Raw genomic sequence first — 25518 nt, 5'->3', positions numbered from 1 at the left:
GGGGACGTGCCCGCAACCAAGGTGCATGCCCTTGACCGGAATCGAACCTGGGACCCTTGAGTCCGCAGGCTGACGCTCTATCCACTGAACCAAACCGGTTAGGGCACTTACGCATTTTTTATCCCAAATGATCACACTACCAGACACAGGCATATAAATAGGCTCATCCATTCAATTTTTATCCATGAATATACTACACAAAGAGAGACAGTCATTCTATTACATTCTGAAATACGGTCTCTTCTCTGTAGAGGTACTGTGTAATCACTGAGGTACTTACCCACTTCCAGACTATAGGACCCACTGAGAGGAGGCACATTCATACTCTGCCTACCTATCTGTATGTGTAATATACTCACACCTCTGAAATAAAACTACAATAGAATAGCTGGCCATCAAAGAAACATCAATTGGAATAGCACCTCACTCACACATGTCTACCGCAGAAAGGACCGTTAACAATGGCTTAGACTAGGCAGATTATAGAATGAGATGCTGATGGGCTTCGAATTTTAAAATACTTCAGAGATAAGACTATAAACTCCCCAGTAATTGCATAAAGAATCTAGTTAAACTTTCAAAAATCTTTCTCGAGATTTCTCACAGACAGCTATTTTAAAAATAAACTCAGAGTGAAGCGAATGTTTTCTCATGACCAGGTGAAGTAACATTTCTTCAGGTCTCATCCATGACCACCAGCATCAGAGTCACCACGGACATCTAAAAATGCAAATTGGTGGCTACGCCGGAAGAACGCCGGGCTCAGAGGCCGAGGGACCGGAGAGCTCGCCCCAGTGCAGCGTAGCCCGGCCCCGCCCTCCGCCCCGCGCACCCGCGCCGGCGCGGCCCGGCCTGGGGAGGAGCCCGGCGGCAGCAGTGCGCGCGCGCGGCCCCGCCCTCCGTGGCGTCAGAGGCGAGACGCGTCGCAGCGCAGTGCAAACTGGGAAAGGGGGATGAGCTGGGCTGGCTTCGTCGGGATGGCGAAGGCTGTTTGCTCCTGAGGTTGGTGGGCGATGGGCCTCGGGCGAGGAGGCCGGCGGTAGTGAAGCGCGCCTGGCGCCAAGGTGAGTGCGGGTCTGGGTCCTGGCCTTCGTTCCCCGCCAGCCGTCCGCGGGGAACCCCCTTCCCTTCCTCCGGCTGCTGGTCACCCGGGAGACGAGCCCTGACGGCGGAGGGGGTGGGACCCCCCGAACTTAGAATGGGCTTTCGGAGGAAGGGCGCAAACTCGACTTTCCCCCGCTGCCCGCCGACGGCTGCCCGGCGAGTTTGGTGTGGATTCCGGCTCTCCGGTCCTACAAGGTGGCCTTGACCATTCCTCCCCCTTCGTGTACACTCAGACCCGAATTTGATAGACTGCCTCTCGCTTCCGTTTTCTCCGTTTTTGCGAACGAGCTACAATCCCCGGCCTGACTGTAACCCCTCAAGGTGTTTCGCGATCCCTCCCCGGTCCCAAACGTGCTTTTAGCGAAGTCCGACTATGACTTTAAAGAACCTCTAAGCTCATCAGAGTTAAAACTGTGACTTACCTCAAAGAAAAGCTTTTCTTTCTTAAAATGTGGCCTCCCCTAGCGTCGTGGGACAGGTGAATTTCACCTCCACTCCACCTTGGAAATTCTCAGAAACCTGAATCGCAGTGATGTTCATTTATGCATAAAACTGCAGACCACTCTTCTGGGTTTATTTTGTGCCGCCGGTTCAATCTGTGACCTTGAGGCAGGTCGCTTAATCACTAACAAATGTTTACCTGAAGACAGGTGTTGCAGAGCCAAAGGGATTTAATATTTGTTAAGAGCTCAGAGAATTTAAGATGAAAGGAATTCCGAACTAATGGATGTTACTCTTTCTGAATCTGCAAACGTCCTTAGTTTGTAGAGTTTCTGTTGCAGCACTTGAAATTGTGAAGTGATTACTTGTTAAGGATGTGTTCCTCTTCTAGGTTTGCTCTGTGGCTTTGCTGTGTAAGCAGATTTTGCATTTCAACAGATTTTTTTTTTTAAGTCGTTGAATGTCTTTCATGATGGATTCAGATAGTTTCTTATGACTCCATAGCACTTGGACCAGTTTATGTGAAAGGTGATGTAGGTTGTGCTTTGTCTTCATCATATTTCCATGATTGCCTTAAATGTGCATTTCCTTTTGACACATTAGATGCATCTTTAAAATTAGATAGTAAGGACCTTATAATTGTAAACAGCAGCAACCTGTCATTAATGACGTAAATATGCATTAATTGCACTTAGGTATGTATTGTATTTTTTGAGAAACAATGCATGAGAAAAACTGACAATAATATTTTAAACCTGTCTTTCTAGCCTTGATTTTTTATATATATTTACTTGAAATTTATCATTATGGTCATTTGTTTATTAATGTGAACATAATGGAAAGAACAAGAAAGACATTTGTGAAGTATGACAGTTGGAAAATAAATCCAGCACATTCAATTTTTTTTCCATAAAATTTCCAGCATTATATATATAAGTTGTCCCAAGAAAATGTATACACTTTGAATAATTATAAAGGCATTGCTTATTAAAATACATTTCATTTTTCAAAATTGAGCTATCAGCTGTTAAAGTGTATACTTTTTTGGGGACACTGTACACACACACACACACACACACCCAGTGCACGAATTTGTGCACCTTGAAAGGAACTGTTGGTCGAAAGGCTATGGTGGGGACAGGGGTGAGTCTTAGCCCATCCTCCATGTCCCCACCCAGCCCCTCCTGCCATGGCTCTCCCCCCTCCCTCTCACCCCAGCCCCTGTCTGCTGGCAGCCTTGCTCCCACTGCCACCACTCCCATGCGCTGATGGCATATGGCCCTGCTCACACCTGCTGACACCACGGAGCTATTGAGGCTGGCACCAGCAGCAAATGCAAGCGGGCCTGGCGCCATCAGCCAGTGTGAGCAGCGGCTGCTGGCCCCGATCGCCCCTCAGGAGCAGGGGGAGTTGGAGAAGCCCTGAGGGGTGATCAGGCCAGCAGCCACTGCTTACACCAGCTGCCAGCACCAAGTGATCAGGGCCGGCACCAGGCGCCGGCAGCGGGTGCAAGCGTTGGGTGGGACCGTGGAGCACAGGAGCAAAGAATTTTTAGTAACCACCAGAGGCTTGCCCTGATGACAGCAACTGGTGCCCCGACTTGGTCTGGCGCCCGGCCCCACTCACCTGCTCCACCATCCTGCCGCAGCTGACACCTGCCATGTTCTGCTCTCTGCTGCCTGCTGCTGATGCCCGCCGTGTTCCGCATACGCCCCCTGGTGGTCAGCGCACATCATAGCTACCGGTTGTTCGTTTGTTCCGCCGTTCGATCTATTTGCACAAGAGGGTTTTATATATATATATATATATATATATTTCTCTTAACACATTTCGTACAGCTCAGGAGTTTTCTCGTGTTTCGTGCGCCATCTGTTAAGGACCGCTCGCGAGTGTTCTCGTTTTTCACACCCATGGAAAAAGGAGCAAATCTAGATACTTATGTAAATTTTGATTGGTCCCTCTTCATAGAGGAAAATGCTTTACGCAGTACCATACATTAAAAAAGTACTAAGAACTTTAATTGTTTAATTGTTTGTTTTTGTAAATAAAAATGTTATAATTATTGAAAAACAACACCTAAAGTGCATTATGATGTTTTAAATAACGTGCAGTTTGCCCAAAAACGTGCGGTCCCTGGCATATGTCTTAGAGATTTCTATGTGGTACGCAATGTGTTAAGTAAAAAAAAATTTTGTGTGTAATTATTTTGTTAGAAAAGCAAGCAACAAGTTATAGACTGCCTCAAAAAAACACTTAGGACAGTGAAACAAGGACGGGTGTAGAAGAAGCAACAGGAGGGCCTAGGCCGGGTTGCTTTGTCTCACTGGGAAGTCAGAGAAAAGGGGGCCTTGGAGACATGTTCAGGGGGTTGGCCTGGGATGAGCTGCCACTGCCCATTGCTCCCCTGGTTCTAGCATTATATTTTATTATCCTATCTAATAAAAGAGAAACATGGTAATTAGTGTACGACCGCTACCCTTCCCATTGGCTAGTCAGAGCAATATGCAAATTAACTGCCAGCCAAGATGGCGGCCGGCAGCCAGGCAGCTGGAAGCTAACATGAGGCTTGCTTGCTTCAGTGATGGAGGACTCCAACGTTCCCCGCCTACCGCTGCCGGCCTCTGAGCTGCAACTCTAAGCAACTATGTTACAAATATAGAAGCTAAACAAAACCCCAGAAACCTGCTTTAGTCGCCGGGCTTCAGCCAGCAGGATCGCAACATTGTTTCACATACAGAAGGTAAACAAAGGCCAGAAACCTGCTTTCAGCAGCAGAGGCCTAAGAGCTGGAGCCTCAGACCTAAAGCTGGCCCAGAATTTTAAAAAAAAGAAAAAAAGGAGCGGTTGGGAGCTTCAGTCACCTGCCAGCCTGAAAACAGCCCTCAGCCCCTCACCCAGACTGGCCAGGCACCCCAGTGGGGACCCCCACCCTGATCCAGGACACCCTTCAGGGCAAACCAGCCAGCCCCCACACATGCACCAGGCCTCTATCCTATATAGTAAAAGGGTAATATGCCTCCCGGCACCGGGATCAGCGGAGCCACGAGGCCTCCCGGCACTGGGATCAGCGTGACAGGGGGCAGCGCCCAAACTCCCTGATCGCCCTGCGGCTCTGTGTGTGACAGGGTGCGGTTCCTCAAACCCCCCCCCCCCCTCCCACGGGCCCTGCTCTGTGTGTGACGGGATAGAGCCATAACCTCCCCATCGGCCCTGCCCTGAGTGTGACAGTGGCGGCGCCCCAACCCCCTGATCTGCCCTGCTCTGTGTGTGACAGGAGGCGGTGCCCCAACTCCCCTATCGGCCCTACTCAATGAGTGACAGGGGGAAGCTCCCCAACCCCCTGATGGGCCCTGCTCTGTGCGTGACAGGGGGGAGCTCCCCAACCCCCTGATCGACCCTGCTCTGTGCATGACAGGGTCCAGAGCCCCAACACCCCTGATGGGCCCTGCTGTGTGAGTGACGGGGGCAGCGCTCCAACCCCCTGATTGGCCCTGCTCTGTGTGTGACGGGGTGGCGCCGCAACCTCCCCATCGACCCTGCCTTGAGTGTGACGGGGTGGTGCCCCAACCCCCCAATCAGCCCTACCCTGAGCGTGACTGAGGGTGGCATTGCAACCTTCCGATCCGCCCTGCTCTGTGCATGATAGGGGCGGTGCCCCAACTCCCCAATCGGCCCTGCTCTGAGCCTGACCAGGGGCTGCACCTAGGAATTGGGCCTGCCCTCTGCCACCCGGGAGCGGGCCTAAGCCAGCAGGGCGTTATCTCCCTAGGGGTCCCAGACTGTGAGAGGGCACAGGCCTGGCTGAGGGACCCCCCCTTCCCCCTAGTGCACAAATTTTTGGGCACTGGGCCTCTAGTAAATTTTTATAAATGAAAATACTTATTTTGGTGGACGTGAAAGGAAAATACTAGTAATGTCCATTAAATATGAGTTGCTAATCCTATATAATCCTATGTAATAAAGCGGTAATATGCAAATTGAGCATCACACCCTCGCACAAGATGGCCGCCCCCATGTGGCCACAAGATGGCCAACAGGGGAGGATAGTTGTGGGCGATCAGGTAAGCAGGGGAGGGAGGGCAGTTGGAGGAGACCAGGCCTGCAGAGGTTAGGGGCAACCAGGCCAGCAGGGGAGGACAGTTGGGGGCAACCAGGTGGGCAGGGGGGTACTGTTGGGGGCGACCAGGACTGCAGGAGAGGGCAGTTAGGGGCTACCAGGCCTGCAAGGGAAGGTAGTTGGGGGCAACCAGGCCGGCAGGGGAGGTCACTTGGGGGGGGGGGGGGTACCAGGCTGGCAGGGGGGGCAGTTAGGGGCAAATAAGCCGGCAGGGGAGGGCAGTTAGGAGTGACGGGGCCGGCAGGGGAGGGCAGTTGGGTGTGATTGGGCCAGCCGGGTAGGGCGGTTGGGGGCGATTGGGCCGGCAGGCGAGGGCAGTTGGGGGTGATCGGGCTGGCAGGGGAGCGGTTAGGGACAATCAAGCAGGCAGGCAGGCGAGTAGTGGGAGCCTGCAGTCCCAGATTGTGAGAAGGATTTCTGTCAGTCGTCAGACATCCCCCGAGGGGTCCCAGATTGGAGAGGGTGCAGGCTGGCCTGAGGGACACCCCCCCACACACACACACAGTGCATGAATTTTATGCACCAGGCCTCTAGTATTACAAATAAGAAAGACTTATTAGTTCTTCAAATCTTGGGTATTGTTCCAGTTACCTATTGCTCTATAACAAATTGTTTTAACACAAAATGGCGTAAGACTACAATTTATTTTCCCCTGTTTCTCTGGACTGAACTGGACTCAGCTGGTTGGTTCTTGCTTGGGGTTTCATGCACTTGTAGTTGTGCATGAAATCTCCACTGGGCTGGACATCCAAAATAGTTCATTTGCATAAATGACAGTTAATGTTGGCTGGGAGTTAGCTGGAGATGCCAACTGGAGTGCCTGCATGTGGCTCAGATTTCTCACGATTATGGAGGCTGAGTTCCAAGAGCAAATGATTGAAGAGACAGGAAGTAAAAGCTGTCTCTTAAAGCCTGAAGGCAGAAATTGGTACAGCATTACTTCCAACATTCTCTATTGGTCAGAGCAGTCAGAGCCCTCCTCCCATTGGATGATAGATCCCTATCTTTTGAAGGAAAGAATGTCAAAGAATTTGTGGATTGGAAGAAGTGCCCCCCCGCCCCAAGCTACAATAGAATTTCCCATTTCTTTTGACTCTCCAGAGACTGGAGTCACATATTAGTATATAGTGTAACAATTAATTGGTTTGGTTTTGGTAATTAGACTAAGTTAGATATTTGTGATCAGAAGGCAGATGGTGGTACTCTCTTTATCCCCTAGAGCAGCGGTTCTCAACCTGTGGGTCGCGATCCCTTTGGGGGTCGAACGACCCTTTCACAGGGGTTGCCTAAGACCATCGGAACACACATATATAATTACATATTGTTTTCGTGATTAATCACTATGCTTTAATTACGTTCAATTTGTGACAATGAAATTGAGGGTCACCACAACATGAGGGAACTGTATTAAAGGGTCGCGGCATTGGGAAGGTTGAGAACCACTGCCCTAGAGCAATGTTACTCAAACGAGCCAGTCTCTGTAACAGGCTTGCAGCTAATCACTGCACTGCTTTCTTCATAGAGAAAGTCACTACTATGAAAAGTTCAGTGTGTTTAATTGATTTACATCTGTCATAAGCTTTGTATTTTATCACAGACTTAACAAAAAGTTTCCCAACCTGCGCTAGCCTATGGACCACACTTAGGGTAGCATTGCTTTGTGGAACTTTCATACTTTTCAGTGTGACCTATTGTATTAAGAAATACATTTTACTTTTAAAAAAATTATTGATTTGAGAGAGAAAAAGAGCAATTTGTTTCATTTATGTATGTATTCATTGATTGATTTTTTAAAATATATTTTTATTAATTTCAGAGAGGAAGGGAGAGGAGAGACAGACAGACAGACAGACATCAATGATGAGATAGAGTCATTGATCGGCTGCCTCCTGCATGCCCCACATTGGGGATTGAGCCCACAACCTGGGCATGTGCCCTGACTGAGAATAGAACCGTGACCTCCTGGTTCATAAGTTGATGCTCAACAACTGAGCCACGCCAGCTGGACCATTGATTGATGCTTGTATGTGTCCTGACCTGAGATCAATTCCACAACCTTGGTGCACTGGGACAGTGCTGTGACCAACTAAACTACCTGGCCACAACCAAGAAATGCATTTTACATTTCAACTCAGTGCTCTATATAAGCATACATACATGCACATAACCAAAAATAAAGTTTCATGAAATAGTTCTTTACTGTGTGTAACATGCTCTCACATTTTCTCTTCAGTTTTATATTTTTAAAAGCTGGTTGTGACCGAAATAGATTTCGGTCCATTTAGTACCACTGCTCTCATTTAGTACAGTGCTGGACACATAGTAGATACTCAGAAAATAACCAGAAATTTTAGCAGTGACATTTCTTGAAAAGGTTGAGCCTTCTTAATACTTTAGAATTGCTTTAAAAAAAAATAGATTATTTCATCAATATTCACGGTATGTGTGGCATTTTAACTAGAATGAGTATAAAATGGATTATATGAAATTTAAGACAGTCAGAACATATAATGGATACTCGTGCTGTTGATGGGCAAAGGTGAGGTGAGGTGATGGGTGGCAAGGAAGACAAACTTTGCTTTCCTTCCAGCGTTGCCAGGGATCTCCACAGTGGCTGGCGTTAAACCCTAGTGGAGATATCAAGACCAGTTTAAATGACCACAAACCTCAGTCTGCACATTTGTAGTCTTTACTCTATGGTTCAAGTCATCTAATCTCTACTCTTTCTCTTTGGAAGGATCAGAAGGATGTCAAAAAGAGATGGATATATGTGCCTTCCATTTTCTCCCCACTTGTTAACTCATTTTCAGCACTGCCTGGGTTTTACTTTTGGAGCATTGCTATTTAACAAAAGCTGGAGTTCTTAATCTTTTTTTAAAATATATTTTTATTGATTTCAGTGAGTAAGGGAAAGGGGGAGAAGAGAGGGAAACATCAATGATGAGAGAGAATCATTGATCAGCTGCCTCCTACATGCTCCACACTGGGGATTGAGCCCGCAATCTGGGCATGTGCCCTTGACTGGAATCAAACCCAGGACCCTCAGGGCACAGGCCAGTGCGCTAACCCACTGAACACACTGACCAGGGCTATGCTGTATTTTTTAATACCAATCACCTTTTTTTAAAAAAATCCTCACCGAAGGATATGTTTTTACTGATTTTAGAGAGAAACATTAATGTGAGAGAGAAACATCGATCAGTTGCCTCCCATATGTACCCTGACCAGCGGGTTGAACCCACAACCTAGGTATGTGCCCTGACTGGGAATAGAACCTACAACCTTTTTGGTAGATGGGACGATGTTCCAACTAACTGACCCACCCACCCGGGGCAACACCAGGCATCTTATTTGACAATATACCTTATACTAGAGGTCCTCTTGAAATTCGGGCCCCCTCGGGGGATGTCGGACTGCCAGTTTCAACCCAATCCCTACAGGCCAGGCTGAGGGACCCCACCAGTGGATGAATCTGTGCACCGGGCTTCTAGTATGCATATAAGATCTTTGGTTAATCTCTTCTCCCGCCTCTCCTCTTCCCTTTTGAGATTCATCAGTCTGTTTCATGATTCCATGCCTGTGTGTCAGTGCACGTCATAGCTACTGTTCGAATGGTGGTTTAGGCTTTTACTAGTATATATATAGACTAGAGGCCCGGTGCACAAATTAGTTCACGGGTAGGGTCCTGGTGGCCACCGCCCCCCCCATGGGAGCCAATCTGGTGCAGGGAGGGGAGGTTGGCCGGCCAGGCCTGCCCTCGATCCGGGGGGGGGGGGGGGGGGCGGGGGGGTGTTGGCCGGAGGAAGGGGCAGTGGGCGGTTGGCTGGCAGCAGTGGGCATCATAGCAACCAGTGGTCCCAGCATTCCGGTCACTTGGCTTTTTTATATACATACATATATATGTGTGTGTGTATATACATATATATACACACACACACACACATATTTAATTTTATGAATGAAAGTAGAAAGAAATGTAGTTCTTTGGTGACTACTTATTTCAGCTGTTCTCAAGAATCAAATAAGGACAGAAAAGGTAACTTTTAAAAAGTGCAATCTTTCTCATAGAAACCCTCACTAAAAACTTAGATGTCATCATAATCCTATTCCTGTACTTTGCCTCCATGTGTCTAGTCATTTGCCAAGTCCTGTCATTCTACCTTTGCAGTTCCTGTCATTCTACCTTTGCAGTGTCTGTTGTATCTGCCTCCTTTATTCCATCTCTGTTGCCCTAGTTCTGACCTTCATCATCTTTCCTTAAGATCATTCTGATAGGTAACCAGAGTGTTCCTTTTCCCAGTCTTTTAAAGCCTTTGTACTGTTGTCAATTTGGATCACATAACTCAATTGTTAGAACCCTGCTATGGCTCTGTTACTTTTAGAAAATAAAATAATAAATGCTTTATTGTGACATTCAAGGCCTTCCATTTTCTGTTCCTAGACTATTTTTATTAGGTTTAGTGTAGATTCGTGTTCATTCTCTGTACTCACTAGTTCCTAAAGATGTTCTTTACTTTTTTTTACTTTTCCTCATACTGTTCTTAATCTTTGTCAAAAATCTTCTCCCACTAAGATTCACATAAGTGTTATCTCTCCCCATGATGCCTCCCAGGATCCCACTTACTTAGTCATACTTAATCTTTCTTCTTAATTTTCCCATTGTACATTATTTGTATCTCTTTATAGTTTGACATCATACTATATTGTATTACCATTGCTTACAATTTCCTGTCACATTGGTTTTTTAAACTTTGTGAGGAAGCAGATCACATCTGATCTTTGAGTTCCTAAAAACACAGCAGAATATCTGAATGATAAAATACAGCAAAATACTGTTCAATGTAGTTTGTTTTTAAACTTTATACAAATGGTGCCATGTAATATGTATTTTATTTAACTTTGAAATAGCTAATGATTTATGATTTTAAGTTGCCTAGATAGCATAGATAGTTTTAATATTCTTTGTCTTTTAAAGATCCAAACTTTAAAGGTAATCATGAGAAACAGATTCAACTGAGAACATATTTTAGACCTTCATTTTAGAAGGTTCAAATCAATAGCTTTCTTTTCCTAGCCAGGAAGCCTAATTGTCATGATCAATAGACTCCATCCGACTTTTTTTTTTTTTAATCCTCACCTGAGGATATGCTTATTGATTTTAGAGAGAGGGAAAGGGCGAGAGAGACATCAATCGCTACCTCCCTTATGTGCCCCGACCAGGGATCAAACCCACAACCTTTCAGTATAGTGATGATGCTTCACCCAACTGAGCCACATTGGCCTGGGCTCTATCTGACTTTTTGAACATACCGGTGCATTCTGTGGTTAGAGCAGTAGTAGTTATGACCCAGATAGAGAATGGAATTGGAAAAAAGATACTATCAGACTGATACTTGGTTACTCTGCTTAACTCTGGCTTTAGTTTTTATCTTAGTACACTTAGTAATGTCACTAATAAAAAATGATTGTTGCTTTTGGGAATTACATTTCAAGAGCTGGCCTGTGTCAGGGGAGCAAATGTTGCCTTCTGTGGTTGAGTAAGCTGAGCTAGTTGGGAGCAAAAAAGTCAGGGATAACTCTTGTTACTGGTCTCTTCTTACTGTCTTCTGGACCTCATTAATAGTTAAGCTCCAATGTCCCCTGCCCTCTGCCACAGTGATGTCTGTTATGGTACCACTAAGACCTCATGTTTCCTTGAGCACCTTCCTGAAAAGTTAGTTCTTTTTTTTTTTTTTTAATCCTCACCCAAGGATATTTGTCCATTGATTTTTAGAGAGAGTGGAAGGGAGAGGGAGAGACAAAGAGAGAGAAACATCAGTGTGAGAGAGACACATCAATTGGTTGCCTCCTGCTCATGCCCCGACCAGAGCCAGGGATGAAGCCTGCAACCAAGGTACATGCCCTTGACCAGAATTGAGCATGGGACCCTTCAGTCCTTGGGCTGACTCTATCCACTGAGCCAAACCAGCCAAGATAAAAAGCTAGTAGTTTCTTGATCTTTTTTTCTCTTAGTCAAAAGTATTATTCCTCAACTGCTACTTCTTATGTTTCAGAAATCATGTTTTAAAATACCATTCCATCCAATTCCATCATTCTCTCTTTTTTTTGCCAATTTTTAAAAAGTTATCTACAACCTACTTCCATTTCTTCATTCCTCAGTGTTCGTGCTCTTGCTTCCACTCACACCCCTGTACAGAAGCTGTACTCCACAAGGTTTTACACACACACACACACACACACACACACACACACACACTCTGGCCAGATTATTATGACCACCTGATGTTTGTTGGCAAATTAGCTATAATTTCGCGCTGAAGTTGCTAGAGGGCCAGACCATTATAAATAGGGAAGCAGGTTGTTTACCACAACAGAAGTGATTTTTTTCTGAAGATATGGGTAAACAACGTGATTTAACAGCCTTGGAACATGGGATATATTTGAACGTGAGTGGCCAGATTATTATGACCACCCCATCAGTACTTCATTGGGCCACCATTTGCCTTCAATACTGTGAGATTCTTCTTGGCATTGACTCCACGAGATGTTGAAAGGTGATGTGAGGAATCTGACACCATGCCTGATGAATAGCACTGTCCAGTTCTGTGAGATTTGATGGTTGTGGCTGCCTGATGGATCTTTTAACATGGTCCCACAAATGCTCAATTGGATTGAGATCTGGTGATTGTGGGGGCCACCTAAGCAAGGTAAAGTCTTCCTCATGTTCTTGAAACCACTCCTGCACAATACGAGCACCGTGGCATGGTGCATTGTCTTGTTGGAAGAAGCCATCTCCATTGGGATACCCCATCAACATGATAGGATGAACTTGATCAGCAATGATACTTAGGTATGTTGTGCTATTCAGACGTTCCACATGAATTAAAGGGCCCAAATCATGCCAGGAAAACGTACCCCAAACCATAACACTGCCCCCACCAGCTTGAAGGGTTGTACTCATGCATATGGGGTGCATGCTTTCATGCTGTTTCCGCCAAATTCTCACTCTGCCATCTGCATGATACAACTGGAAACGTGATTCATCGGACCACATGATTTTTTTCCAATGCTTGACTTCCAATCCTTGTATTCCTGTGCGAATTGGAGACATTTTATCTTGGTAACTGCAGACAGAATAGGCCTTCGGTTTCCATATCCCATACGATGCAGTGTGTACGGCTAATTTGCCTACAAATGTCAGATGGTCATAATAATCTGGCCACTCATGTTCAAATATATCCCACGTTCAAAGGTTGTTAAATAACGTTGTTTACCCATATCTTCAGAAAAAAATCACTTCTGTTGTGGTAAACAACCTGCTTCCCTATTTATAATGGTCTGGCCCTCTAGCAACTTCAGCGCGAAATTATAGCTAATTTGCCAACAAACATCAGGTGGTCATAATAATCTGGCCACTCATTGTGTGAGTGTGAGTGTGTGTGTGTTTGTGTGTGTTTGTGTGTGTGTGTGTGTGTGTATTAAGATCTTCCAATATTCCAAATATTTTCTTAAATCAGTATTTAACAAACACATATTTTGTGTTTGTTTCACCTATAACATTTTTTAAAAATATATTTTTATTGATTTTTAGAGAGAAACATCAATGTTTATATACAATTGCATATTTTTATTCATACTTGCATTGTTATGCTCATAACTTTTCTTTAAAATTTTTTTATAAAATACTAGAGGCCTGGTGCACGAAATTCGTGCATTGGGTGGGGGGTGTCCCTCAGCCCAGCCTGCACCCTCTCCAATATGAGACCCCTGGAGGATGTCCGACTGCCTGTTTAGGCCCGATCCCACTAAACGGGCAATCAGACATCCCTCTCACAATCCAAGACTGCTGGCTCCCAACCGCTCGCCTGCCTGCCTGCCTGATTGCCCCTAACCGCTTCTGCCTGCCAGCCTGATCAACCCCTAACCACTCCCCTGCCAGCCCGATTGACGCCTAACTGCTCCCCTGCCAGTCCGATTGCTCCTAACTGCCCTCCCCTGCAGGGCCGATCGCCCACAACTGCCCTCCCCTGCAGGTCTGGTCCCCCCCAACTGCCCTCCCCTGCAGGCCTGGTTCCCCCCAACTGCCCTCCCCTGCTGGCCATCTTGTGTCCACATGAGGGCTGCCATCTTATGTGTTGGAGTGTTGATCAATTTGCATATTACCTCTTTATTATATAGGATGTTAAGTACATCACATAATTCTTTTATATGCTATAAGCATGATAATAAAATGATCACCTGTCAATGTACCACCCAACTTGAGAAATAAAATCTTCCTGATACTGCTGATATTCCTTGTGTATGCCTCTGATTATATCTTCTGCCTTCTCAGAAGTAGAATTTGATTATCATTTCCTGTTTTTCTTTATAGGTTTACCTCATTTATATGAACAATATACTGTTCAAGGTAGTTTGTTTTTATGCTTTATACAAATGGTGTCATGTAATATGTATTCCATTTTATTTTAAAGTATGTGTCTATTCATTTTTCAAAATATGTTTTTATTCATTTTGAGAGAGGAAAGGAGAGGAAGAGACATCATCAATCGGCTGCCTCCTGCACACCTCCTGGTGGGGATCGAGTCCACAACCTGGACATGTGCCCTGACCAGGAATTGAACCCACAACCTCCTGGTGCATAGGTCAATACTCAACCAGTGAACCCCACCAGTTTTGCATGTATTCTTTTTGTATTCAGCATTAGGAGGATAGGCAGGAAGTGAGGAGATGGTGTGTGTGGGAAGGTAGGGTATGTTCTCTGGCTAAACTGTTCATCATGGGAGGTAAGGGACCATCCTATATAATCCTATGTAATAAAAGCCTAATATGCAAATCAACCGAACAGCAGAACAACTGGTGGAACAACCAGTCACTGTGATGCGCACTAACCACCAGGATGCTCAACACAGAAGCTGCCCCCAGCCTTGTGGCCCCAGGCCCACCAAGGCAGGTGCCTGCAGGGGCCCCCCAATCGCCCCACTGGTTGCCCCACAGAGGAAGGTGACCCGCAGTGGGGATGGGGCCAGCTGGCGAGCAGGATGGTGCTGAGCTCATTGTTTTTAAATTCATAGATCTGATGCTCCTAATTAAAGTGTTTGGTTAAAAGTGTTTGTAGATACATAGAGCAAATTTAAATGGAAAAAATAGAGAATCATAAAAATGTGACTTTAGAGAAAGATATAGCTAGGTTTGCTAAATCAGTGGATTAATGGTACAGGGTTAGAAGGGATGAGTATCAAGAAATCAGAAAATATTACTATTTAATGTAAATGTGACTAGAATCAAAGTAGATTGGGCTCCTTTTGGAGTTTCACGTAGGTGAACAGAAGCTGTTTCTCCCTACTGTTGTGCTTTACTCAGCTTTTTAGAATTAGATGTTCATTGATGTCCATTCATCTAATAATAGTGAACTGATAGAATGAAGAGCATTAAAACAGTGGAAATAAGTGGTTAAAAAAAAAAAAAAAAAGTTGGGCCCTGATTGGTTTGGCTCAGTGGATGGAGCTTCGGCCTGCTGACTGAAGGGTCCCAGGTTCGATTCCGGTCGAGGGCATGTACCTTGGTTGCGGGCACATCCCTAGTGGGAGGTGTGCAGGAGGCAGCTGATCGGTGTTTCTCTCTCATTGATGTTTCTAACTCTCTATCCCTCTCCCTTCCTCTCTGTAAAAAGTCAATAAAATATTTTTTTAAAAAGTTGTAATGTTTTAATGTTGCCCTATCCAGTTTGGCTCAGTGGACAGACTGTTGGCCTGCGAATTAAAGGGTCCCGGGTTCAATTCCATCCAAGGGCACATGCCTGGGTTGCAGGCTCGATCTCCAGCAGAGGGCATGCAGGAGGTAGCTGATCAATGATTCTCTCTCATCATTGATGTTCTATCTCTCCCTTCCTCTCTGAAATCAATAAAGAATATATTTTAAAAATAAATAAGTAAATGTATTAAAGTTGTTATTTATTCAAATTGTAATTAGTTCCTCACAGCTAAAGATCTTGCATACATTTAATTGGGTTACTGAAGTTTTCATTTGGTGACACGATCTTGCCAAGACTCCCCATTTGGTGTGCTCCCCTGATCTGCCCCATCTACATGCATCCCTGCACATGTACATACACACACCACTTAATTGGTATATACCTAGCCTGTTGTTTTTATTTTGTTTACAACCTCCTCCATCTTCCTAGTCATAATTTACCAAAGCAAATGAGGAAATGAAGAATGTCATGAAACATCAATGAGCTTTGCAGAGTAAACCAAAGTACTTAGGTATATTCTGCCAGAAACATGTTCATGTGTCCTTAGCTCCATATAAAGTGGCCTTGCCTGCCTGTCCCCCGCCCTCCTCACTTGTTTCCTTTTATAAATAGACTAGAGGCCCAATGTACGAAATTCGTGTAAGAGTAGGCCTTCTTGAGACACAGCTGATTCTCACAGCCAGTTGGCCTGGAGGTCAAATCCCCCTAGTATTAACTACAACAATCAAGGCTTAACTACAACAAGACTGCGCACAAAGACCAGTAGGGGGTGCACCAAGAAAGCATAAAAAATGCGGAGACAAAGAAACAGGACAAAACTGTCAGTGGAGGATATTGAGTTCAGAACCACACTTTTAAGGTCTCTCAAGAACTGTCTAGAAGCCGCCGATAAACTTATTGAGATCTACAAGAAATCTAATGAGACCCTCAATGTTGTGATAAAGAACCAACTAGAAATTAAGCATACACAGACTGAAATAAAGAATATTATACAGACTCCCAACAGCAGACCAGAGGAGCGCAAGAATCAAGTCAAAGATTTGAAATGTGAAGACAGTGTTAGAATACATTTCATTTTCAAAATTAAGCTATCAGCTGTTAAAAATGTATATACATTTTTGGGGGTACCCTGTATTTCTAAATTAAGCTTCCTATTTTTGATCGATACATTCATGCAGATTTATCAAGAAAAATATAAAAGCTTTTATTATTCTGTTAGTTCCTTTGACAGGAAAGATTCCTAATACTTAAGGTAAAATGATACAAACAGTAATTAGTTAATGAAAATTTTAATTATTTATTAATACCCTGTATGTCATGAACTCCTAAAATAGATATATTCAAGATAATTTAAAATCAACTGTTAGCAAAGAATACAGGTTAGCTGTTTTATTTTTTAAACTGCTCACTTGTTTTGTTATTAATGAGGAAAACTAGTGGAATCATTTGTGTTCATTTTGTTTCAGAAAAGAACTAGTTTTACTGAAGTACACCATCCATTGTAAAAGTGGAAAAGTAAGGTTTATTCATCATGCCTTCCGTGGCTTCAGATCCTAAAGAACTCTACCTCAGTTCTTCACTAAAAGACCTCAATAAGAAGACAGAAGTTAAACCAGAGAAAATAAGCACTAAGAAGTATGTATCCATTGTTAGTTTGACTGAGTCATATATTAATTTTTAGTTCAATTCCATGTTCTTACATGTGTTATGTGAGTAAATTTAAAGTTTATTTAAACAATGGCATCTCTCTATCTCCCCATCTCTCCCTCTCCCTCAAAAAAAAAAAAAAAAATCAACTTAAAAAAAAAGAAAGGCGCATCTAGCCAGCCATATACTAGACTTAGGTAAACAGATTTTAGAGATTAGGGAAAAATACGTGTCCCATGGCTAGAGATAAATTGGGTGGTGCCTCAGTTTATTTTTATGATCCCAAATGGACATTGCTCATTCCTGAACGTTTATAGAGAATCTCCTTACTGTCTTTGGTTTGATTTTCCTCTGCCATGTGAGGCACAGCATACACACTGACTGAAATGGTCCTTGTACAGGACCATCTTTGGTCTTAAATAATTGTGTGGTGGTCTAGTTTCTTGGCCTGACCATCTTCATCATTAGTCCATGTGGTGGTCTAGTTCCTTGGGCTGACCATCTTCATCATTGGTCCATGTCTCAATCTTGGAACACAGTTTGAAAAATACAGAAAACAAGATTCACTGCTTTATATAAATAAGTGTTGGTAAAGCATATTATATATAGGCATTGGCACTATAACTTGGTTGCCAAAACTTTAGTCCTAAGTGAATGAAATTCTCTTGCAGAAATGCCTATTTTATTAATTTGCTTTCTAAAGACCATCAAACAAGGAAAATGTCTTAGGAATTAATGACACAGAATCCTCAAATTATTTTACTGAAGTAAAATTTTAAGATGACATATTTTTGACTTTAAGTCTCTTTTCTTCCAGGACCAATGAATCAGAGTGTAGTTCAGCCATTTTGTAGAAAATCTTAATCAAATAAAAAGATCAGGCTTGTGTACTCTTTTCTTTCCCTAATTTCTTGGATTTTCAAGTGGGTGAGATTTTACATAATGGTTAGAAAGGAGTGAGTAGAATGGAAAATATTTGTTTTAACATTAAAATAATAAAAGATTTTAGCTCCCCTAATTCAATACAAATGGTATGTTCTTTAATTATAGAGTATGGCTGTTATGTGGCTGCCTGAGGACCACTTGTCTCAGGATTATCTGTTGTAGCAAATCTTTTAAAACTGGACTCAAAGCATTTTGAAGAGTTTGTGGCATATAAACAACTCTTATGAAACTGAAGTATTTACTTGTAGCATAAGGGAAATTTTCAGATTGCATCCAAACTTGCATCTAACTTTGTGTCAATTCTGAAATAAATTATGAAATATATTTTATCGAGGTTCTCTGTGGGCTTTATGCATGACCTCCCCCCCCCCCCCCAGATGTCAAGTGTTTTATTTTTTTCTCTAATTTTAAGTTATGTACAGAGTGCCCAGAAGATCTTCAAGACAGCAGAAGAAAGCAGGTTAGATCGTGATGAGGAAAAGGCCTACGTACTATACATGAAATTCGTGACTGTTTATAATCTTATCAAAAACAGGCCTGATTTCAAGCAACAGCAGGTACCTTTTGTTTCTGCATTTTTATTTGCTAAGTTATTTTTGCACAATGGACTTATCTTCACTAAAAGTTTTAACTATGTTGAAAAGTAGATAACATTATGTAGCATCAAGTTCAAACTCTTATGAAGATAGAAAAGCAAACTGAAGATTTCATTTTATTTGCAAACGTGGATACACACACTATGCACACATTCTTTTTTTAAATATGTTTTTATTGATTTTTAGAGAGAGAGGGAGAGGGATAGAGAGATAGAAACATCAATGAGAGAGAAACATCATTGATCTGCTGCCTCCTGCACACCTCCTACTGGCTATCAAGCCCACAACTGGGACATGTGCCCTGACCTCTTGGTTCATGGATTGACGCTCAACCGCTGAGCCACACCAGCCGGGCTATAGATGCATTCTTAATTTGCCTTGGACTAGTACAGATTTATAGCAACATACAGAAACATAGTCAGTTTTCTGTTATGATACATCATTGCCAGGTCAAATAGAATATTCCATTTACTCATGCATTAAATAAGAAAAATATGACGAGATTGTACTTTCTCAAGATTCAAGGTTTAGTCATTTGTTTTAATGTGACAGTTTTTTGTTTTGTTTTGTTTTTTTTTAATATATTTTATTGATTTTTTTACAGAGAGGAAGGGAGAGAGATAGAGAGTTAGAAACATCGATGAGAGAGAAACATCGATCAGCTGCCTCCTGCACATCTCCTACTGGGGATGTGCCCGCAACCCAGGTACATGCCCTTGACCGGAATCAAACCTGGGACCTTTCAGTCCACAGACCGACGCTCTATCCACTGAGCCAAACCAGTTTCGGCAATGTGACAGTTTTTAATATATCACATTGTCGCCATATTAAAGATCTGTTTGAAAAATTAATGCTCATTGTTTCCATTTTTGTATATTATTATTTTGCTTTTAATCCTTTGAGCAGGTGCCTTTCTTCCACTTTGCTGAAGCCATGGGAAGAGAGGGGAAGTGTAAATGAAAAAAGAGAACTGATGACTAGATAAGTGTTGCTAAGGAAAATGGTTGCATTTCAGCTACACCAGCAACAGGCAATAAAAGATCATGAAGACTAGGTGAAAGAAATAGGAAGAATTTTATGTTGGTGGTTCCACCTTTACTTAAGAACAATCTTGCTACCAGACAATAAATAGTATCAAAATACTGCCTATAGATCTTAAGTGGTGGTGAAGCCATTCCTTAAGAAAAAAAAATTTTTTTTTGTTAATCCTCTCCTGAGGATATTTTTTTCCATTGCTTTGCAGAGAGAGTAGAAAGGGAGGAAGTGAGGGGGAGGGGAGAGAGAGACAGACAGACAGACAGACAGACATGGGCATGAGAGACACATCTACTGGTTGCCTCCAGCATATGTCCCAACTGGGGGCAGGGAACGAACTCAAAACCAAGGTATTGGTCTTTGACGGGAATGGAGCCCTGAGACCCTTTGGTGCGCAGGTTGACACTAACCACTGAGCAACACAGGCCAGGGCAAAGAAGCTATTCTTGAATTAATATTGAGATTTTTATTTTATTCACTGGTGGTGGAATTTCCTTTGCCTCATTAAAATTATAGAAGTTAAAAAGAATTTCTTTTTTAATAGCCTTATATGAATTACATATTACCGCAGACCACTGGTAGTCTATGAGGTCTGAAAGGTTGGTGACCGCTGGGTTAAGGGATAGCATCATTGTTTTATTTAATGGTGTTAAATCATTGCTCGTATTTCTTCTTACCAGTAAGGTTATACTAATAATAGTTGTGGGATTTTACGTCTACCTTTGAAATGGTGGCCCCTTGCATTTAAGGTTCATCCTCCACAAATGGCTGGATTGGTCCTGTCCTTGGAACATTCTTGGGCATATTTATCTGCAGATGGAGACAGAGGCCTGCCCAAATTTAAGCAAGTGTTTGCATGCTCTTCGATGATTATTAGTTTCTCTTAAAATGGAATTGCTTAAAAAGAAATGTAAAAGTGTCTGCTAAAGTAATTATTTTTGAAAAATTTGCAGATTTGGGTAACTGATAGTTTTGGTGTTTGCTTATTTTGTCTATTGTTGTAGGGTCAATTTTTTAATATACTTTTAATTTTTTGCTTTGTTTTTCTAAGTTAGTAACTACTTTTCTTCTTTGACAAGATTGGGAGTGTCTTTGTAGCTAGCTTTTTTTTCCTTAACCTGAGAAGGTTGGGAGTAAATTATAATAGGTAAGAGATTTTTTCCTTTTCCACAGACTATTTATTCCATTTCCAAAGGGAGTGTATAGTTGAAAGTGGCAGAAGTTGTTCAGGTTAGAAAGCTCCCTGTTACTCCATATGTTGCAGTTGTTCAGTTTCTGGTTGTCAGTATAAGGATTAATTTTCTTTGCTCTGTCCAAGATACCACATCTGCTTCTGTCTTAGAACTGTTTGTCTTTTATTTTATTTAGCCCAACCTCTCCAGTATACTTCAGTATGTGAAATGTTACATTTATTAAGTAAATTTTTTAAAAAATTGATTTTAGCGAGGGAGGTAGGGAGAGACCCAACTTGGGATCTAACACATACCTAAGTATGTGCCCTGACCAGTAATTGAACCCGCAACCTACCCATGCATGGGACCACACTCCAACCAACCAAGCCACACTGGCCAGGACACTAACTAAATTTTGGTTTTTACCTTTTAAAGCCAGTAGGAACAGAATGTAATGTCATCAGTCTTCAGAAACTTTGTCTTTCACTCTTATTTTATACTAAGGAATAGGTAAGATTTTAGATGAAACTTGATAATTTAGCAAACTCACTAGTAGAGGACACATTGCATTTACTCTAGTGTTGTGGTGCGCAGATTCATGCACATTGAAAGGAAATTAATTAGAAGAAATATTTTAATATTGCTATTTGCGTCTTGCTAATGAAAAGAAAATAGGATTCTACCAAGTCTCCTATCTACCTACCCCAGGACTTCTGTGAGGATCAAATGAGATGAGTCACAGGAAAACACTTCACAAACATTTGGTTAAACTGTAAAATGTTTGCACCTGGCTATAAAGCAAATCATGTTCCTTGGCTGAAGGATGCTAGTCACTAAGAAGAGGAAGCCAGGCGTTGCTATGTGACGTCATTACCCGGTGCCCACAGCCACTGTTTCCAGGCTAGTCTGGGCTGTGGGCTGCAGTTTGCACCTTGGGGTCTTTGGCAGCATTGGTTGTGGTTTGGTGGGGTGTTGCTCTGGGGCCTATGTCCCACTAGGGGAAAGCTGAGTGTTGGTTTGTCAGCGCCAAGTCCCTGGTGCCGTTTATTTTTAAATCCCAGTGCGCGTCATAGCAGCTCCTGCATCGAGCGTTTGCCCCCTGCTAGTCAGTGCGCATCATAGCTACCAGTTGGACTGATGGACACTCAGCCTTTTGTATATATAGATTGCTTACTCATTGAAAAAAATCAATATATGAATTTTTTCGGGGTTATCTGAAAAGGGAGTAAGGCAAATATGTCTTACTAATAATATTAGTAAGTCTAGATAATATTAGAATGATATTTTTAAATCTGTGGCATTCTTGATAATCTTGAATATTACTGGTAAACCTTTTTATTTGTGAAATCATGAGAGTTGCTTGAATCTGTATGTTCAAGGATAGGAAAGTTCTACTTGGTAAACCTAAAAAGCAAATGTTTTTAGTTGTATAAGAATTGGATGTTGTTATTAAAATTCTGCCAATTGTCAGTACTGTTGAAAATTTGAAAATATTTATGCTTATTTTAACTGTGCTCCATTAACAGTACAGAGAGATAATTATTGAAAGGAAACCTCACCGATATTAAGGGAGTGTCTTTTGAGAGTTGGTAATAGGCATAGCCAAACACAATTTTTTCAGCATTTAAACAGAATTATGTTGAGCTTACACACTGGCTTCTTAATGAGTTTCTATTTAAAAAATTAATAAAACAAGTAATAGTATTTTTTTGTTTTACTTTGTATTTTGTTTTTATTGGAGAAACCTTACAGTAATGATTAGATTTTATTTTCTGTTAGAAAAGTATTGTGCCCTACCTAGTTTGGCTCGGTGGATAGAGTGTCAGCCTGTGGACTGAAAGGTCCTGGGTTTGATTCTGGTCAAGGGCACATGCCCAGGTTGTGGGCTTGATCCCCAGTAGGAGGCATGCAGGAGGCAGCTGATCAATGATTCTCTTTCATCATTGATGTTTTTATCTCTGTCTCCCTCTCCCTTCCTCTCTGAAATCAAAATATACATATATATATATATATATATATATATATATATATATATATTTTTTTTTTTTTAAGGTATTGTATCAGCCCTGCCTGGGTAGCTCAGTTGGTTGCAGTGTTGTCCCGTACACCAGTTTGTGGGTTCAGTTACCAGTCAGGGCACATACCTAGGTTGTGGGTTCATCCCTGGATGGAGTATGGGAGGCAGCTGATCTGTTTCTCACAGTTGTTTCTCTTTCTGTTCCTTCCTTTCTCTCTGAAATCAATTACACATCCTCAGTGAGAGGGGGTGAATATTCTATCAGTTGTCAGGACATTGTGGTAACTAAAGTAATTATAGTTTCCACTGTAATGTTCAAGTGATAGAGTATTGAACAAACTGTACTTTTATTGAAATTACATAGTGAATGGCCCTCTTTATTTGTTTAGTCTTTAATCTAGAAGAATATACTCAACCAAAACCTGAGCTACTTTTGGGCTAGATAGACATATGATAGCTGTTACCAACAGATTTATTCTACCCAAAGCTCTTGGTGAGGGTCTCTCCATGAGCCAGAGATGGATATTTTTGACCTTCTGGCCTTGCTTCTTTTTTAAAATTTGATTACTATTTCCTTTGTGATGAACTATACTAGTAGGCTCTATTTGTAGTCATACTGACAAGTTTTGGCAAATTAGATCCAATAATTAGCCTAGTCTAACTGCAGTACTGTCATGTCAAACTAACTTTGATTTGAAAATATCTTTGATTGCAAGATCTAAGGAGTGACCTCTTTAGTGAAGTGATTTTTTAAAAAACAACTTCATTATGCCTATTAGTAAATTATGTGCCAGAATGTGTGTGTGTGTGTGTGTGTGTGTGTGTGTGTTTTAGAAGGAGGAAGGGGGAGAGAGAAAGAGAAACATTTGATGTGAGAGAGAAACACTGATAGGTTTCCTCTGACATGGGATTGAGCCCACAACCTGGTTATGTGCCCTGACCTGTAATCAAACCTGCCACCTTTTGGCGAATGGGTTGATGCTCCAACTGAGGCACACAGGCCATGGCTATTTTGTGTTTTTGTGGGGTTATTTTTGTTAATACTCACCTGAGGATATTTTTCCCCTTGCTTTTCAGAGAGAGTATAAGGGGAGGGGGAGAGAAATATGGATATGAGAATGATACATTGACTGGTTGCCTCCCACACGCACCCCCAACTCAGAGGCGGGGAGCAAACCCGGCACCCAGGTACATGCCCTTGACTAGGTTTTTGAACCTAAGACCCCTAGGGGCACAGGCCGACCTCTAACCTTTGAGTAGTACTGGCCAAGGCCATTTTGTGTTTTTTTTAAAGGTAGATTATATTATTGATGACTTATTTTCTGTCATTTGACTTTTCATTATTCAATGTTTCCTTAAATATAACACTTGTTTTATGTCTAAAGTATTGAAAGGCAGGTAGCTATAGAAAAGAAAGATGGAAGCAAAACATCTCAATTTAAAACAAAAGAATAAATCCCATACTGTAGATTGACACACAATTTGTTTTACTGCATCTGAGACTAGAGAAAAATAAAACTAGGAAACCTCCTTATAATGGCAAGATATATTATGCCCTTGAAAGCTTTGTGGGGTTTTTTTATTATTTATTTATAAAATTTAAAAAATAGTACTTATTAAAAGGTGCCTTACAAATAAGTAAAACTGTTACCTACTCGAGTTTTTTTTTTTATACTAATGCTATAAGATGCTTTTGAAACATTTTGAGAATAAGTTGTGCATTTATGTAGGTTAAAAGTTTAAAAAAATACTTCAATCATAGTAATGTTTTCATCTAAACTTTGCTGTTTTAAGTACCATGATTTTAATGTCTTTAGCATTACAGCTGTGTATAGTACCTAATGCTAACACTATAGGATGGTTTTCCTATAATTTTAGGACTATGTTCATTCAATGCTTGGACCTGCAAACATCAAAAAAGCTATTGAAGAAGCTGAAAGACTTTCTGAAAGCCTTAAACTCAGGTATAGACATTATTTTCAAATCTAATTCCTAAAAATAAGTCCTGTGTTAACAGAACACAAAAATTAAATTTGTTTGCTATATCACTACATTATGTTCATGTATTACCATTAGTATTCTTTACTGACGTTTTTTAAATGCTTAGAATGATAGTTTATTAAGGTAAGCATTAGTATAGTAGTTTAGAGCTTAGGTCTCATTTTTCCCCCAAGTTTCTAACAGGATTCTTCAGAAAAATATCATTCCTCTGCTCCATGTTGTGATGTGCTACGGGACACTGGTCTGATGAGAATAAAGTATTTACTATAGTTTTGATCTGCCTGGTTTCAGAAGTTATATATGTGTTGTTTTTTTAATCTAATTCTAGTATTTTCCGTGATTGGTTTGCCAGACTTATAATTAGAAATTAAAAACAGTATGTTTCAATTTTTAGTTATTCCTTAAACAACAAAATAAAAAGGGAACTATTTAGTTCAATATTTTTTCTTTAATGGTTTTTGTACTTGGATCAGTTAACTATTATAGTTATATACATCATAGCCTTTACTTAAAACTAAACTGCTATATTCCGTTCATCCTTTCTAGAAATTACCAATCTTGGGTCTGGAATATGTTAAGGTGGTTGATGTCATTAAGAATCACTATTCTCTTTCTCCTTTAGCTAGCTAATCAATTAAGTAGAATAGCATTTCTCCTAATCTTTGGATTAGCCATTATTAACTGTTTTTTTT

The 25518-nt window shown here is 41.9% G+C and overlaps 1 protein-coding gene across 1 annotated transcript in view; it reads left to right on the top strand.

The window, feature by feature from the left end:
- Window positions 1–909: 909 nt before the first annotated feature.
- The window catches only part of USP8 (ubiquitin specific peptidase 8), a 67230-nt gene continuing 42621 nt past the window's right edge, over window positions 910–25518 (top strand). Inside the window, exons 1-5 of the mRNA XM_081109044.1 lie at window positions 910–1064; window positions 14034–14069; window positions 16880–17048; window positions 18418–18562; window positions 24704–24789. Of these exons, the coding sequence (XP_080965170.1) occupies window positions 16945–17048; window positions 18418–18562; window positions 24704–24789 (335 nt within the window). The 5' untranslated portion in view covers window positions 910–1064; window positions 14034–14069; window positions 16880–16944. The remainder of the gene's footprint in view (window positions 1065–14033; window positions 14070–16879; window positions 17049–18417; window positions 18563–24703; window positions 24790–25518) is intronic.

The sequence above is a fragment of the Myotis nattereri genome, assembly GCF_964212035.1.
Source record: "Myotis nattereri genome assembly, chromosome: 1".
Classification (NCBI taxonomy): domain Eukaryota; kingdom Metazoa; phylum Chordata; class Mammalia; order Chiroptera; family Vespertilionidae; genus Myotis; species Myotis nattereri.
The sequence above is the reverse complement of the archived record's forward strand: the minus strand, read 5'-3'. Positions and strand labels throughout refer to the sequence as shown.